Here is a 14,015-nt window from a genome sequence, read left to right on the forward strand (position 1 = left end):
GCAATCAGACAACAAAGGAAACCAAAGGCATCCAAAATGGCAAAGATGAAGTCAAGCTTTTGCTTTTTGCAGATGACATGATATTATACATGGAAAATCCGATAGACTCCACCAAAAGTCTGCTAGAACTGATACATGAATTCAGCAAAGTTGCAGGATACAAAATCAATGTACAGAAATCAGTTGCATTCTTATACACTAACAATGAAGCAACAGAAAGACAAATAAAGAAACTGATCCCATTCACAATTGCACCAAGAAGCATAAAATACCTAGGAATAAATCTAACCAAAGATGTAAAAGATCTGTATGCTGAAAACTATAGAAAGCTTATGAAGGTAATTGAAGAAGATATAAAGAAATGGAAAGACATTCCCTGCTCATGGATTGGAAGAATAAATATTGTCAAAATGTCAATACTACCCAAAGCTATCTACACATTCAATGCAATCCCAATCAAAATTGCACCAGCATTCTTCTCGAAACTAGAACAAGCAATTCTAAAATTCATATGGAACCACAAAAGGCCCCGAATAGCCAAAGTAATTTTGAAGAAGAAGACCAAAGCAGGAGGCATCACAATCCCAGACTTTAGCCTCTACTACAAAGCTGTCATCATCAAGACAGCATGGTATTGGCACAAAAACAGACACATAGACCAATGGAATAGAATAGAAACCCCAGAACTAGACCCACAAACGTATGGCCAACTCATCTTTGACAAAGCAGGAAAGAACATCCAATGGAAAAAAGACAGTCTCTTTAACAAATGGTGCTGGGAGAACTGGACAGCAACATGCAGAAGGTTGAAACTAGACCACTTTCTGACACCATTTACAAAAATAAACTCAAAATGGATAAAGGACCTGAATGTGAGACAGGAAACCATCAAAACCCTAGAGGAGAAAGCAGGAAAAGACTTCTCTGACCTCAGCCGTAGCAATCTCTTACTCAACACATCCCCAAAGGCAAGGGAATTAAAAGCAAAAATGAACTACTGGGACCTTATGAAGATAAAACGCTTTTGCACAGCAAAGGCAACAACCAACAAAACTAAAAGGCAACCAACGGAATGGGAAAAGATATTTGCAAATGACATATCGGACAAAGGCCTAGTATCCAAAATCTATAAAGAGCTCACCAAACTCCACACCCGAAAAACAAATAACCCAGTGAAGAAAAGGGCAGAAAACATGAATAGACACTTCTCTAAAGAAGACATCCAGATGGCCAACAGGCACATGAAAAGATGCTCAACATCGCTCCTTATCAGGGAAATACAAATCAAAACCACACTCAGATATCACCTCACGCCAGTCAGAGTGGCCAAAATGAACAAATCAGGAGGCTATAGATGCTGGAGAGGATGTGGAGAAACGGGAACCCTCTTGCACTGTTGGTGGGAATGCAAATTGGTGCAGCCGCTCTGGAAAGCAGTGTGGAGGTTCCTCAGAAAATTAAAAATAGACCTACCCTATGACCCAGCAATAGCACTGCTAGGAATTTTTCCAAGGGATACAGGAGTACTGATGCATAGGGGCACTTGTACCCCAATGTTTATAGCAGCACTCTCAGCAATAGCCAAATTATGGAAAGAGCCTAAATGTCCATCAACTGATGAGTGGATAAAGAAATTGTGGCTTATATACACAATGGAGTACTACATGGTAATGAGAAAGAACGAAATATAGCCCTTTGTAGCAACGTGGATGGAACTGGAGAGTGTGATGCTAAGTGAAATAAGCCATACAGAGAAAGACAGATACCATACGTTTTCACTCTTATGTGGATCCTGAGAAACTTAACAGAAACCCATGGAGGAGGGGAAGGAAAAAAAAAAGACGTTAGAGTGGGAGAGAGCCAAAGCATAAGAGACTCTTAAAAACTGAGAACAAACTGATGGTTGATGGGGGGTGGGAGGGAGGGGAGGGTGGGTGATGGATATTGAGGAGGGCACCTTTTGGGATGAGCACTGGGTGTTGTATGGAAACCAATTTGACAATAAATTTCATATATTGAAAAAAAAAAAAGAACTGATAAATGAATTCAGTAAGGTGGCAGAATATAAAATCAATATACAGAAATTTCTTGCATTTCTATATACTAATAATGAAGCAACAAAAAGAGAAATTAAGAATCCCATTTACAATTGCACCAAAAATAAAAATTAAAAAAAAAACAAACCTAGGAATAAACTTAACCAAGAGGTAAAAGATCTGTACTCTGAAAACTATGAAATGCTGATGAAAGAAATTGAAGATGACACAAAGAAATGGAAAGATATTCCATGCTCCTGGGTTGGAAGAACAAATATTGTTAAAATGCTCATATTACCCAAAGCAATCTACAGATTTAATCCAATCCCTATCAAAATACCAATAGCATTTTTGACAGAACTGGAACAATCTTAAAATTTGCATGGAACCACAAAAGACCCCAAAGATTGCCAAAGCAATCTTGAAAGGAAGAACAGGAGCTCCTGGGTGGCTCAGTTGGCTCAGCATGTGACTTCAGCTCAGGTCATGATCTCGCAGTCCATGAGTTCGAGTCCCATGTCAGGTTCTGTATTAACAGCTCAGAGTCTGGAGCCTGCTTTGGATTCTGATTCTGTGTCTCCCTTTCTCTCTGCCCCTCCCTGCTCATACTCAGTCTCTCTCTCTCTCCCTTCCCCCCCTAAATAATAAACATTTAAAAATTAAAATATTAAAAATAATGAAGATGGAAGTATCACAATCCTAGATTTCAATATATTTTGTAGTATACAAAGCTGTAGTAACCAGAACAGTATAGTACTGGCACAAAAACAGACACACAGATCAGTGGGACAGAATAGAGAGTCCAGAAATAAACTCGTGAATATATGGTCAATTAATCTTCAACAAAAGAGGCAAGAATATGGAGTGGAAAAAAGACAGTCTCTTCAACAAATGGTGTTGGAAAAACTAGACAGCTACATACAAAAGAATAAAACTGGACCACTTTCTTAACACCATACACAAAAATGAACTCAAAATGGATTAAAGACCTAAATGTGAGACCCAAAACCATGAAAATTCTAAAAGAGAGCACAGGCAGTAAGTTCTCTGATGTTGGTCATAGCAACATCCTTCTAAATATGTCTCCTGAGGTAAGGGAAACAAAAGCAAAAATAAATTATTGGGACTACATAAAAAATTTCTGCACAGAAAAGGAAATAATCAACAAAACTAAAAAGCAACATGCTGAATGGGAGAAGATAGTTACAAATGACATATCTGATAAAGGGTTAGTAGCCAAAATATATAAAGAACTTACTTATATAACACAACACCAAAAAATAAAATAAAATCCAATTAAAAATGGACAGGAGACATTAACAGACATTTCTCCAAAGATACAGATGGCCAACAGACACATGAAACACCATTCAATGTTACTAATCATCAGAGAAATGCAAATCAAAAACAGAATGGGATATCAATTCACACCTGCCAGAATGGCTCAAGTCAAAAACACAAGAAACAAGTATTCACAAATGTGTGGAGAAAAAGGAATCCTTATGCACTGTTGGTGGGAGTATAAACTAGTGTAGCTACTGTGGGAAACAGTGTGGAGTTTCCTCAAAAAATTAAAAATAGAACCAGCATATGATCTTGTAATTCCACTACTGGGTATTACTCAAATAATACAGATATACTAATTTGAAAAGATACATGTGCCCCTATGTTCTTTACATTATGACAGCATTATTTACAACAGCCAAATTATGGAAGCAACCCAAGTGTCCATCAATAGATGAATGCATAAAGAATAAAAAATAGATGAATGTATAAAAATAGATGAATGGATAAAGCACACACACACACATGCATGCACAGGATGGATTATTATTCAGCCATTAAAAAGAATGAAATCTTGCTATTTGCAACAACATGAATGGATCCAGAAGGTAAAATGCTAAGCAGAATAAGTCAATTAGAGAAAGACAGACACCATATGATTTCATCCATATGTGGAATTTAAGAAAAAACAAATGAACAAAGAAGAAGGGAAACAAAGCAAAAAACAGACTTTTAATCATAGAGAACAATGGTGTAGAGAACATTCTGATGGTTATCAGAGGGGAGGTGGGTGGGAGGATGGGTGAAATTAGTGAAGGGGGGATTAAGAGTGCTCTCATGATGAGCACTGAGTAATGTATAGAATTGTTGAATCACTGTATTGTATACCTGGAAACTAATATAATGCTGTATATTTATGAGAATTCTTAAAAAATGTTTTATGCATCTCTATTTTTATTTGCAATTTCAGGGAATATGAATTGTCATATTGACAACTGAGTTCCCAATAACTCTCCCTTAGATAATTTTATCAATCTAACAACTTAACTTTGTCTGTAATTCTGAAGATATCCTTCAGGTATAAGAAATTAAGTTGACATCTTTCAACAAAACAAGAACTTTCTCATTCCATGAATAACCTGTGTAAGCAATTGGGAAAAATATATTAACTATATTCAAAAATACTGTTTAGGAGACTCTGAGACAATGTTAGTCAAATAAGCATCAGAAAGAAACTATATTCTTGTTTTTTTTCCTCTAGAGCAAAAATGACATGATAAATTTTTATAACATATAAAATACAAAACACATATAAAACACTTATCTGAAGTTGTGGAGGTATTTTTTTGTGTTTGATTTGTTTTGATATTTGCTCACTAAGGCACTGTTGAATGTCGGGTACATGGATGGACTCTGAGTGCTACAAGAATAAAAGCTGCTTTTCTAAGCACCCCCACCCTTATTCCCAGGAAGCTAATTGTACAGTAAGATTCTTGGAGTCAATAAGTGCCATTAGGGTAACCACAGAAATGAAATTTTGAAATATTTCTTTTACTTAAATAGAAATTAACTTTAAAGTATTCCTAGGAGCAAGCACATATTTAGCTGGAAACTGGAGCTACACACCCAAGAGATATTTACTCTGACTCATATTGCATTTTAGTAAAGGAAGCTTAATAACAGTGGGAGAGACTATATTGAGCCAATCAATAAAAATTCATCCGAGGTATTAGGGTATGATGTAAATGATGAGAACATGAGCTTTGGAGTCATATAGCCCTCAAGTCCAGACTCCACTACTTATAAGCTGTGTGGCCTTGGAGAAGTCACTTTCATCTCTCTAAGCCTCATTTTCTTCTTGTATGAAGTAGGATATGTGCTAGCACTGTCCAATAGAAATATAATATGAACCACATACATAATTAAAAATTTTTAGTAACCATGCTTTTAAAAAATAGGTGAAATTAATTTTATAATACATTTTATCACATGTAATCAAAACAAAATTAATAAAATATTTTGCATTTTTTTCCTAAAGTCTGAAATCTGAACATTTTACAATTACTGCATATTTCAGTATGCTGCAAGTGCTTAAGTATTTCAAGTGCTCAATAGCTGCATGTGAGTCACATATGCTATAGTGGAATGTGCTGGTATATATCTACCCCATAGGGTTGTAAGGATAAAATGAGATAACATGTATAAAGGACTTAGAACAGTGCTTGGCAGATAACAAAGACTAAAATATTGAATTGTGAAAAATGTTACTACTAATACTGAGGATTGAGTACAACAGCCTATGTTGTACTCATTCCCCTCAGCTGGGAGGGGAATGCAAAAATATGGCATGTCCCTGTTCCCAAGTAATTACAAAGTTAAGAAGGTAAGACAAATACACAGCTAACATATATTTATTGTGGCATCTTATGACATATGAATGGCATGAATAAAATGAAATGAATGTTCAGAAAAGGAAGATCTCCACTAGAGATGTCTTATATCAACAAGAAGAAGAAAGTCATTTTGAAATGGGACTTAACAAATGGGTTCACTTTTATTATGAAGATATGGTTGGGGACCATGGAAATAGCTAAGAAAAATATTTCACCAGAGGGAATAACAGAAGCAATAATCCAAAGATGGGGAGGTGAAAAATAAATGCAAGAAATGGTGGCAAATCATTTGATGGAGAATATAGGGTTCATGTAAAAGTGTATTTGATTAAATAAATGCCAATTTGGAGTATAGAGGTCTTAAAAGTCATGCTAAGATACTAGAACATTATTCAGTGTCAGAAGGCAATAGTAAAAAGAGCACAGATTTGGGAGTCAAAGATCTGATTTCAACCAGGTTCTTCAACTGCCATAAATACTTTTTCTTGCCTTGGGGAAGTCATTCATCTCAGCTATTCATTTGCAAAAAGAGATGTTTGAATGTAAAAGCCTGAAAGGGGCACCTGGGTGGTGTCAGCTCAAGTCATGATCTTGCAATTTGTGAGTTTGAGCCTCACATCCGGCTCACTGCTGTCAGTGTGGAGCCCACTTGGGAAACTCTGTCTCTCTCTCTTTCCCTTCCTCTTTCACGTCTGTACATTCTCTCTCAAAAATAAAATAAATATTTTTAAAAAAATTTAAATGAATAAATAAAACAAAACCTGAGCATGTCAGAGTTGTAAGGAGTCTCTTTGTTGCTGCTGCTGCTTTTGGTGTTGTTCTATTAAAATTTATGGTATTTTAAAATAGGAGGGACATTACTGAAGAAACACCTTAGGAGTTAATATTTGTAGATTTTAAAGTAAAGAAATGATAATAAAAATGATCATTTGGTGTACCATTTCAATGGCGGTGACAAAAACAAGGACTTGTCATTCTGTGAACGTAACAGCTGAAAATTAGCAAACTGTAGAAAGTTAGTAAAAATGAATGGATAGAACTTGGGCTGAGGTTGGAGAGGGAGAAAGTTGAGAAATGAATGTCACTGTAGTTTGATGTCTGAAAAACAGAATATAGTACCAAAACAAATGGAAGAACTGAAAAGATAATTTTGACAGAAATATGAGAAGGGATTTAACATGAATATCTTTATCAGTTGGGTATGATTTTTAATATGTATGATATATGCATTATAAGGTTATATATTTAAGAATTAATGGAGATACATATATCTCCCTCAAGAATATGGATGTTTTAGTTTTAGAGTCCCATAAAGTAGTAAAATCAACACTGAATAAAAGACTTATGAGATTAACACAAGCATTAAACTTAAGAGCCTATTTACCTATGAAATTCAGTAGCATTCATAGAAAAGCCCCAGTGTCATACTTACCTGAATCTTAATTTATAGAAGAAACACTAAGGCAAGAAATGAAGCAAGACTTTTTGAATAATAAAGATTTTGACTAAAGTTCCAGATTTACCTTTTCTGAGTCCCATTCTCCATTAGCTAAAAAGGGAGAATCTATCTCTACCTCTCAGGGTTAAATGAAGAACATGTGAGGTAACATGTGGTGCTCTAGATACCCAATAAATGATAGCTATTGTTTCATGTCATTCTGATAAACCCGAAAGACAAAGAAATGTACTCATATCCTTTCTACTTAAAAAAATGTCATAAGGGTCTTATCACATCTTAACTCCTATGCAACAAGCAGGGATTAAGTACTCAATGTGTCAAGTTTCACGATTGGTGTCAAAATATTATAACCTTCAGACGCCTGGCTTGATCTCTGGGTTGTGAATTTGATCTCCACGTTGGGTGTAGAGATTACTTAAAAATAAAATCTTTTGGGGTGCCTGGGTGGCTCAGTCAGTTGGGCGTCCAACTTTGGCTCAGGTCATGATCTCCCAGATTGTAGGTTCAAATCCCATGTCAGGCTCTGTGCTGACAACTTGCAGCCTGGAGCCTGCTTCAGATTCTGTGTCTCCCTTTCTGTCTGCCCTTCCCTTGCTCATACTCTGTCTCTCTCTCTCTTTCAAAAATAAATAAACATTTACAAAATTAAAAAAATATATATTAAAAAATATATTGTAATCTTAAGAATTTGCCTTGGTTAGCAGGCAAGTGTTAAAAAGTTTAAAATAACTCTTGGCTCTTCTAGGTGTAGATTCTTAAAATCAAATTGAGTTTTCACACATATATGTATCTAAAATGAATTAAAAACTTTTCACTTTGAAAAAGTGCCAATATTTCATTTGCACATTCTATTAGCATGGGATTAAGACTTTCCAATTTGTTGGTTTATCCAAAGTTATTGCATATACCCAGAAAAAATTTTACCACTGGATTTTCATGAGCTAATTCATTCTATAAACTTCTTCAAGTGATTCTATTGCTAATGTAGCTTAAATAAGTAGGTGCATTCAAATATTCAAGTTTTTATACCAAATCCAATTGAGATGGCTTTGTGTAAGACACTATTAGACACATTTTTCAAAAATTTACCTTTTAAACAAAGCATAAAGAAGCCATGCCGTCAGCAAATTTATATATTTATTTAGAACTAAATTTCAGGGACGCCTGGGTGGCTCAGTCAGTTAAGCATCCGACTTTGGCTCAGGTCATGATCTCATGGTTCGTGAGTTGGAACCCCACGTTGGGCTCTGCTGACAGCTCAGAGCCTGGAGCCTGCTTCGGATTCTGTGTCTCCCTCTCTCTACTCCTCCCCCACTCATTCTCTCTCTCTCTCTCTCTCTCTCTCTCTCTCTCGCTCTCTCTCTCTCTCTCTCTCTTTCAAAAATAAATAAAGCTTAAAAAATTTTTAGAACTAAAATTTCAGAGACCTACTAATTTTCAAAGGTTGGCTGTCTCATTTAATAGCAGAGCAATAGTTTGGGTAGGTAAAATTTACTGCTTATCTTCTAAGCCAAAAGAAATTGGAAAATTCATCCGATAGAGTAAAATGGATACCCACACACGTAATCCTCATTCAAACCTCATTGGTCATCAAAGAAGATGCTGATTTAATCAATAAGAAAGTATTCTGAAGTCTTGGTAAATAAAAATATAGATTAAATTTTTCAGAGATGTGTGAATGAAGAGATAGTAATAAGCACTCACTGTTGATATATACTAAGTTATTTATATGAAAGAATAGCAGTTACAAAATTATGTCAATCTTCTCCACCTGCTTATTTTGTTTCTATTTTGTGAAAAGTTTGGTCATCCTAAAAACTTAAATGTTAACAAAAGAAACAAAGCAAGTCATTTTTTATGTAATAGATGTTCAAATCTTTATATTTTATTTTAAAATACATTTATGAATCAACTTGGCTATTTCTATTTTTAAATCAGTGTTGGTTAACTACTCTATGTTTTTAAATTAGATACTTTAAATCTATGTGATATTTATGGGATATGTGCATTCACAACTTGGTATAATTATTCTTATTAAAATACTATGCTAAATGACGTTTAAATTAATCTATTCAGGAATTACAAGTTACATGACAATTGTTTTGGTTAAGTTTTGTTATAACATTTTAATCAAATATTTAAAGTATAAATATATAATTTATCATTTTTTGTTATTTCACATTTTTAAGGAGGCATATTAACTTTAATATAAGCATTAGTACAAATTTTCATAAATTGTCATCATACTGCCTAAAATTTTATTTCTACCATATTTTTATTCCATTGATTAAGTTTTGCTGTGGATAAATCTTCCTAAATTTGTCATTAAGACTGTGACATTGAAAAAAAAAAAGACAAATGATTTATATCATGATTTATTTTTCATTGCCAATCACCAAGATATTTAGAAAGATACTTATGCACATGTCTGTAAATACTCCATTTTCTAGAGATTCTATCAATAATCATACTGTGATTTTGTTTTTTGTTTTGTTTTTGAGAGTGCCATCTCTCTCTCACACCAACTAGATACTAGTGTAGTAACTGACACATTCTGATAAGTAATTTGGAAAATCTTCTAGCCTAGAAAGAGTTCAGCATTTCAATTCCCAGTAAAGCTAACTTTAGGTCAGACATTGTATGCCATGTAATAACTCATATACTTTTTTTTTAAATTTTTTAAGTTTATTTATTTTCAGAGAGACAGAGACAGCGTGAGTGGGAGAGGGGAAGAGAGAGAGGGAGAAAGAGAGAGAATCCCAAGCAGGCTCCACACAGCCAGCCCAGGGTCCCATGTGGGGCTTGAACTCACAAACTGTGAGATCATGACCTAAGTGGAAATTGAGTCTGATGCTTGACTGACTGAGCCAACCAGGTGACCCTAATGTATATACTTTGAAGTTGAACATGATTATAAATTTACACACATTTTAGGAATGAGTTATTTTATATATATAATCACAATCTTGCAATCGTCTGAAAATGAGTTCAAGTAAACCTGAAAATCTCACCATTAACTTGCTGACTAAAATCTGTTCTATCAGAGATGAAATTTTGAAAAACCTGAGGCATGGTGCTGCTGAATTATATAACCCTATCATTAGGTTCTTGTATTATTTTCTCTGTTCTATTGAACTTTCAGAAGTTACCAAGAACATTCATAACTGTTTCTAATTATGATTGTTAAAGATTTGACTTCAACAAAAGATAATTGTTTAAAGCTAAATCTTTTCCTTTCTCTTTATGGACTTTGATTCTGTTTGGTTTCAAAAATAGAAAATAGGGGCGCCTGGGTGGCGCAGTCGGTTAAGCATCCGACTTCAGCCAGGTCACGATCTCGCGGTCCGTGAGTTCGAGCCCCGCGTCGGGCTCTGGGCTGATGGCTCAGAGCCTGGAGCCTGTTTCCGATGCTGTATCTCCCTCTCTCTCTGCCCCTCGCCCGTTCATGCTCTGTCTCTCTCTGTCCCAAAAATAAATAAACGTTGAAAAAAAAATTAAAAAAAAAAAAAGTAGAAAATAATATTTGTCCCCTTCCTAGCTGTTATATGAAGACTACAAGAAAAATAGTAAAGTCACAAATAGCAATTGTCTATAGAATGAGGCTAGAAGTGGAATCCATATGTAATGCCTCTGTCAGCAAAGACTTGTAGAAGAGGGTTTATAATAAATATTCGCATCTGCTTCTTTGGACACTCTAATCCATCCTAAGGATCTTTGCTGTGTCAGGCTTTGTTCTAGATGAAGTAGCCCAGTAGTTATAAAGGTTTGCAAATAGGCCATATTTATCATGGTTAGCTTTACTTTTATAACTTTTCTCTGTTTTTGAAATAATCATGACAATTTGGAATATAATTTGTGATTAAATATTTTACTGTGACTTTTACAACAATATCATTAAAAAATTTTTACTGTGAAACAAAAATTTTATTTTCACAATATATCACCTACTTACAATCTGTCAAGAAAGCATCATTGATAATAATACTATGCTGGATGTGGAAAACACAATGACTAAAATCCCAGGCTATGGATTCAAAGTGATTAAATGATAGCTCTCTCCATACGTACCGTGTTCTCTTGAGCAAGTCACTTTGCCTTTCCAAACCTCTCTTTGTTCATCATATAATGAAGTTAATATTTTCTTCATCATTAGATTCTTGTAAGGATTATATGAAGTTATTCATATACTAGGTACTAAATCTAGTATCTAACATGTTGAGAGTTTAATTAATTTTAAATGTTATTACTGGAATAATAATATGCCTTCTAAGTATGATTAGATAATCCCACAGATAGTACTAATACTATGCTTATCTACCCCACATACTGACTTTATATAAACTTATTCTATTATTTTTACTTACCTCTAAACTTCCTGATAGTTTGCTACTACTTTAATAAAAGTATTAGCATTGGACTGCTGATGTGTTTTTCACTTGAAGGAAATTATTCACTAAAAATTATACAGTATAAAAATTATGAGAATACTCTGTGCTATATTTAGCTCTTATGCAATATAAATTTAGTTTAACATAATTTTGAATGTTAAATTAGAGTAAAAAAACCTAAGTCATCCTTTAAATGAGAGTATCTATTTTCACTCCAACTCCAAAAGAAAGTTCATAAGTGTCAAAGTTTTTAAAGCATAAATGTATATTATAATTAAGTAAAGATTTAGCATAATTATAACAAGTTAAAGTGTAATGCAAAGTTGAAAATGTAAATTATCCATTATATAGGGACATAGATTTTGAACCTATGCTTTTGGACATTTTTTCGCAAATAATTGACTTGAAAAATAAACCTGCATTGCTCAGTTGATTTCATCCTCATCTTCTCAAAATTCTTTACTAATTCCCAATATAAAGAGAGTAGCAGGGCATTTGATGACCTCTGCATATAAAGGAGGTAGAGCATTATGTTTTACTTCCTTATTTTAAACTTTTTATAATCTAACCATTGGCATGTCTTCATTTTGACTGGAATTATTTCCTACACAGATGAGAGCTCATATTTAATGACTGACATCTAACATGAGTGTTGAATTACAACTGAAACTATTTCCATTCCTTATAAACTATGACTGCTTGAAATTAAACTTTGATATTCTCTCTTTCTCTCTCAGGTCGAGTTTTAGCTCAGGCGAGTGGCAATGGGGTTATCCATTTGCTGGATCTTAAATCAGGGCAGATTCACAAATTGATGGGCCACGAGAGTGAGGCTCACACAGTCGTGTTTTCTCATGACGGAGAGTATTTGTTTTCCGGAGGTTCTGACGGCACCGTTCGAACGTGGTCTTGATGGTCAGCATATCCCACTACAGAGGGCATTCCCTTTAAGGCTTGAAAATACCTTGCGTAGTACCAGATCAGGAAATATCTGGTTAAATATGCAAGCAGGTAACATTTACAATTTGCCTGCAAACATGCTTTGGACATGTATTTTAGTGCTCGTACTGTTACCAATAAAAAAATAACTTTTGCTCATTTATTTGTGTCTGGGTCTCTTTTTCTTTCCCATTTTGATAAGAATTTAGAGACAGAGCATCTTTGCTAGGGGTTTGAAAGAAACAGCTTTACAATGACGCCTAATGACAGACTAGATGAATTACAAGAGATTGATTTTGAATGTTAGAGAACAAACTGCAGAACAGGGCTACTTTTTTTTTTTTTTTTTAAATCAAATCCAAGCTGCAGGAAGACCTGAAGTTTAATCATGTAGCATACGCAAAGTCCTTCTGCAACCAAAGGGTCAAATAGAATCGGGGAGCATATGTTTTCACAGATTCTTTGACAATGATTATGCCTTATCTATTAATAATAATCAAGACTGCAGATGGCTTAAATCTAAATTCAACGCTTTTCCGGAACTTTCATCTCTGCAGCCTATCTAAGAATGCATTAGGTATAATTACAATGTTTGTGTTTTTATTGTAATTTCAATACCAGTAAGTATCTCGTATGTAAAAGGGCTTTCCCTTTCCTAATGCATGCATCAGCTGTATAAAGTGGGACTGCTTTAGAGAACACTCTAGCCTGGTCTAAAGCAGCAGCTCCGGATTCCGACCGTGCTGGGCTCTGAAGCCAGTTGTTGGCGCTGTCCGTGGTGCTGAGGAATTCCCGGCTGCCGGCGAATGAGCTCCAAATCAGCAGTCTGCAAACTGCTCTCAGTGATGCAGAAACCCAGCTAAAGTTGCTCCTTTCTTTCACGTCCACAGTTAGTATTTCCTGGTGTGTAAGAGGGGATTCAAGAAACATATTGTGGATGATGCTGATGGTACTGCCAGCGGAGTGGGCTTTAAGCTACAGCATGCTATTGCTGTTTGTGATCCTCAGAGCCTAGCCAAATCACCTCTACTGCCGTACCAAACACTGTGTAAGTGAACTCATGTGTGGAGGAGGTGTAATCAGCCGGTAAATTTCATAGAAGGATCTGAGAAAATGCTAAATATAAGTTCAACATGATTCTGCTACTGGGGTCTGGATTTCTACGGGACCAGAATTGCTTCTTGCTTTGAATTCTGAAGACAGGTCCAAAGCATCTTTCTTATGTGTGTCTGCTGTGTTTCTCTCTGGAAGGGCGGGAGACTGCTTCTTGACTGTGTTTTGAAATGGGAGGTAGAGAGAATGGATTACCTTTAATTCATGCCTGAAAATGTATTCTTTGGATAACTAAAGAGGAACTGCTTTCCTAAAACATACCTGATCTTTTAGTTCATGTTGGTCTATGACTCCCACCACCACCATTAACCTCCAGAGTGATTAGGTAAGTGTATCTTATAACATGAGTTATGTTTGTTTTCTCAAAGAAATAAATGCAGTCATTTAAAATCATATGTAGCAA

General features: G+C 35.1%; 2 protein-coding genes across 3 annotated transcripts in view; both read left to right on the top strand.

Moving 5' to 3' along the window:
- The window catches only part of SPAG16 (sperm associated antigen 16), a 1,014,588-nt gene extending 1,001,926 nt beyond the window's left edge, over positions 1 to 12,662 (top strand). For both annotated transcript variants that reach the window (XM_086719555.1, XM_086719554.1), the window contains one exon: positions 12,298 to 12,662. In XM_086719555.1, coding sequence (XP_086575681.1) covers positions 12,298 to 12,473 — 176 coding nt within the window. In that variant the 3' untranslated portion in view covers positions 12,474 to 12,662. The remainder of the gene's footprint in view (positions 1 to 12,297) is intronic.
- A 587-nt stretch (positions 12,663 to 13,249) lies between these two features.
- VWC2L (von Willebrand factor C domain containing 2 like) overlaps positions 13,250 to 14,015 on the top strand; it is a 161,090-nt gene continuing 160,324 nt past the window's right edge. Inside the window, exon 1 of the mRNA XM_025912433.2 lies at positions 13,250 to 13,937. The gene's annotated coding sequence lies outside the window, so the exon portion shown is untranslated. The remainder of the gene's footprint in view (positions 13,938 to 14,015) is intronic.

Source organism: Puma concolor, chromosome C1, assembly GCF_028749965.1.
Source record: "Puma concolor isolate L17-30 chromosome C1, mPumCon1.1.hap2, whole genome shotgun sequence".
Classification (NCBI taxonomy): domain Eukaryota; kingdom Metazoa; phylum Chordata; class Mammalia; order Carnivora; family Felidae; genus Puma; species Puma concolor.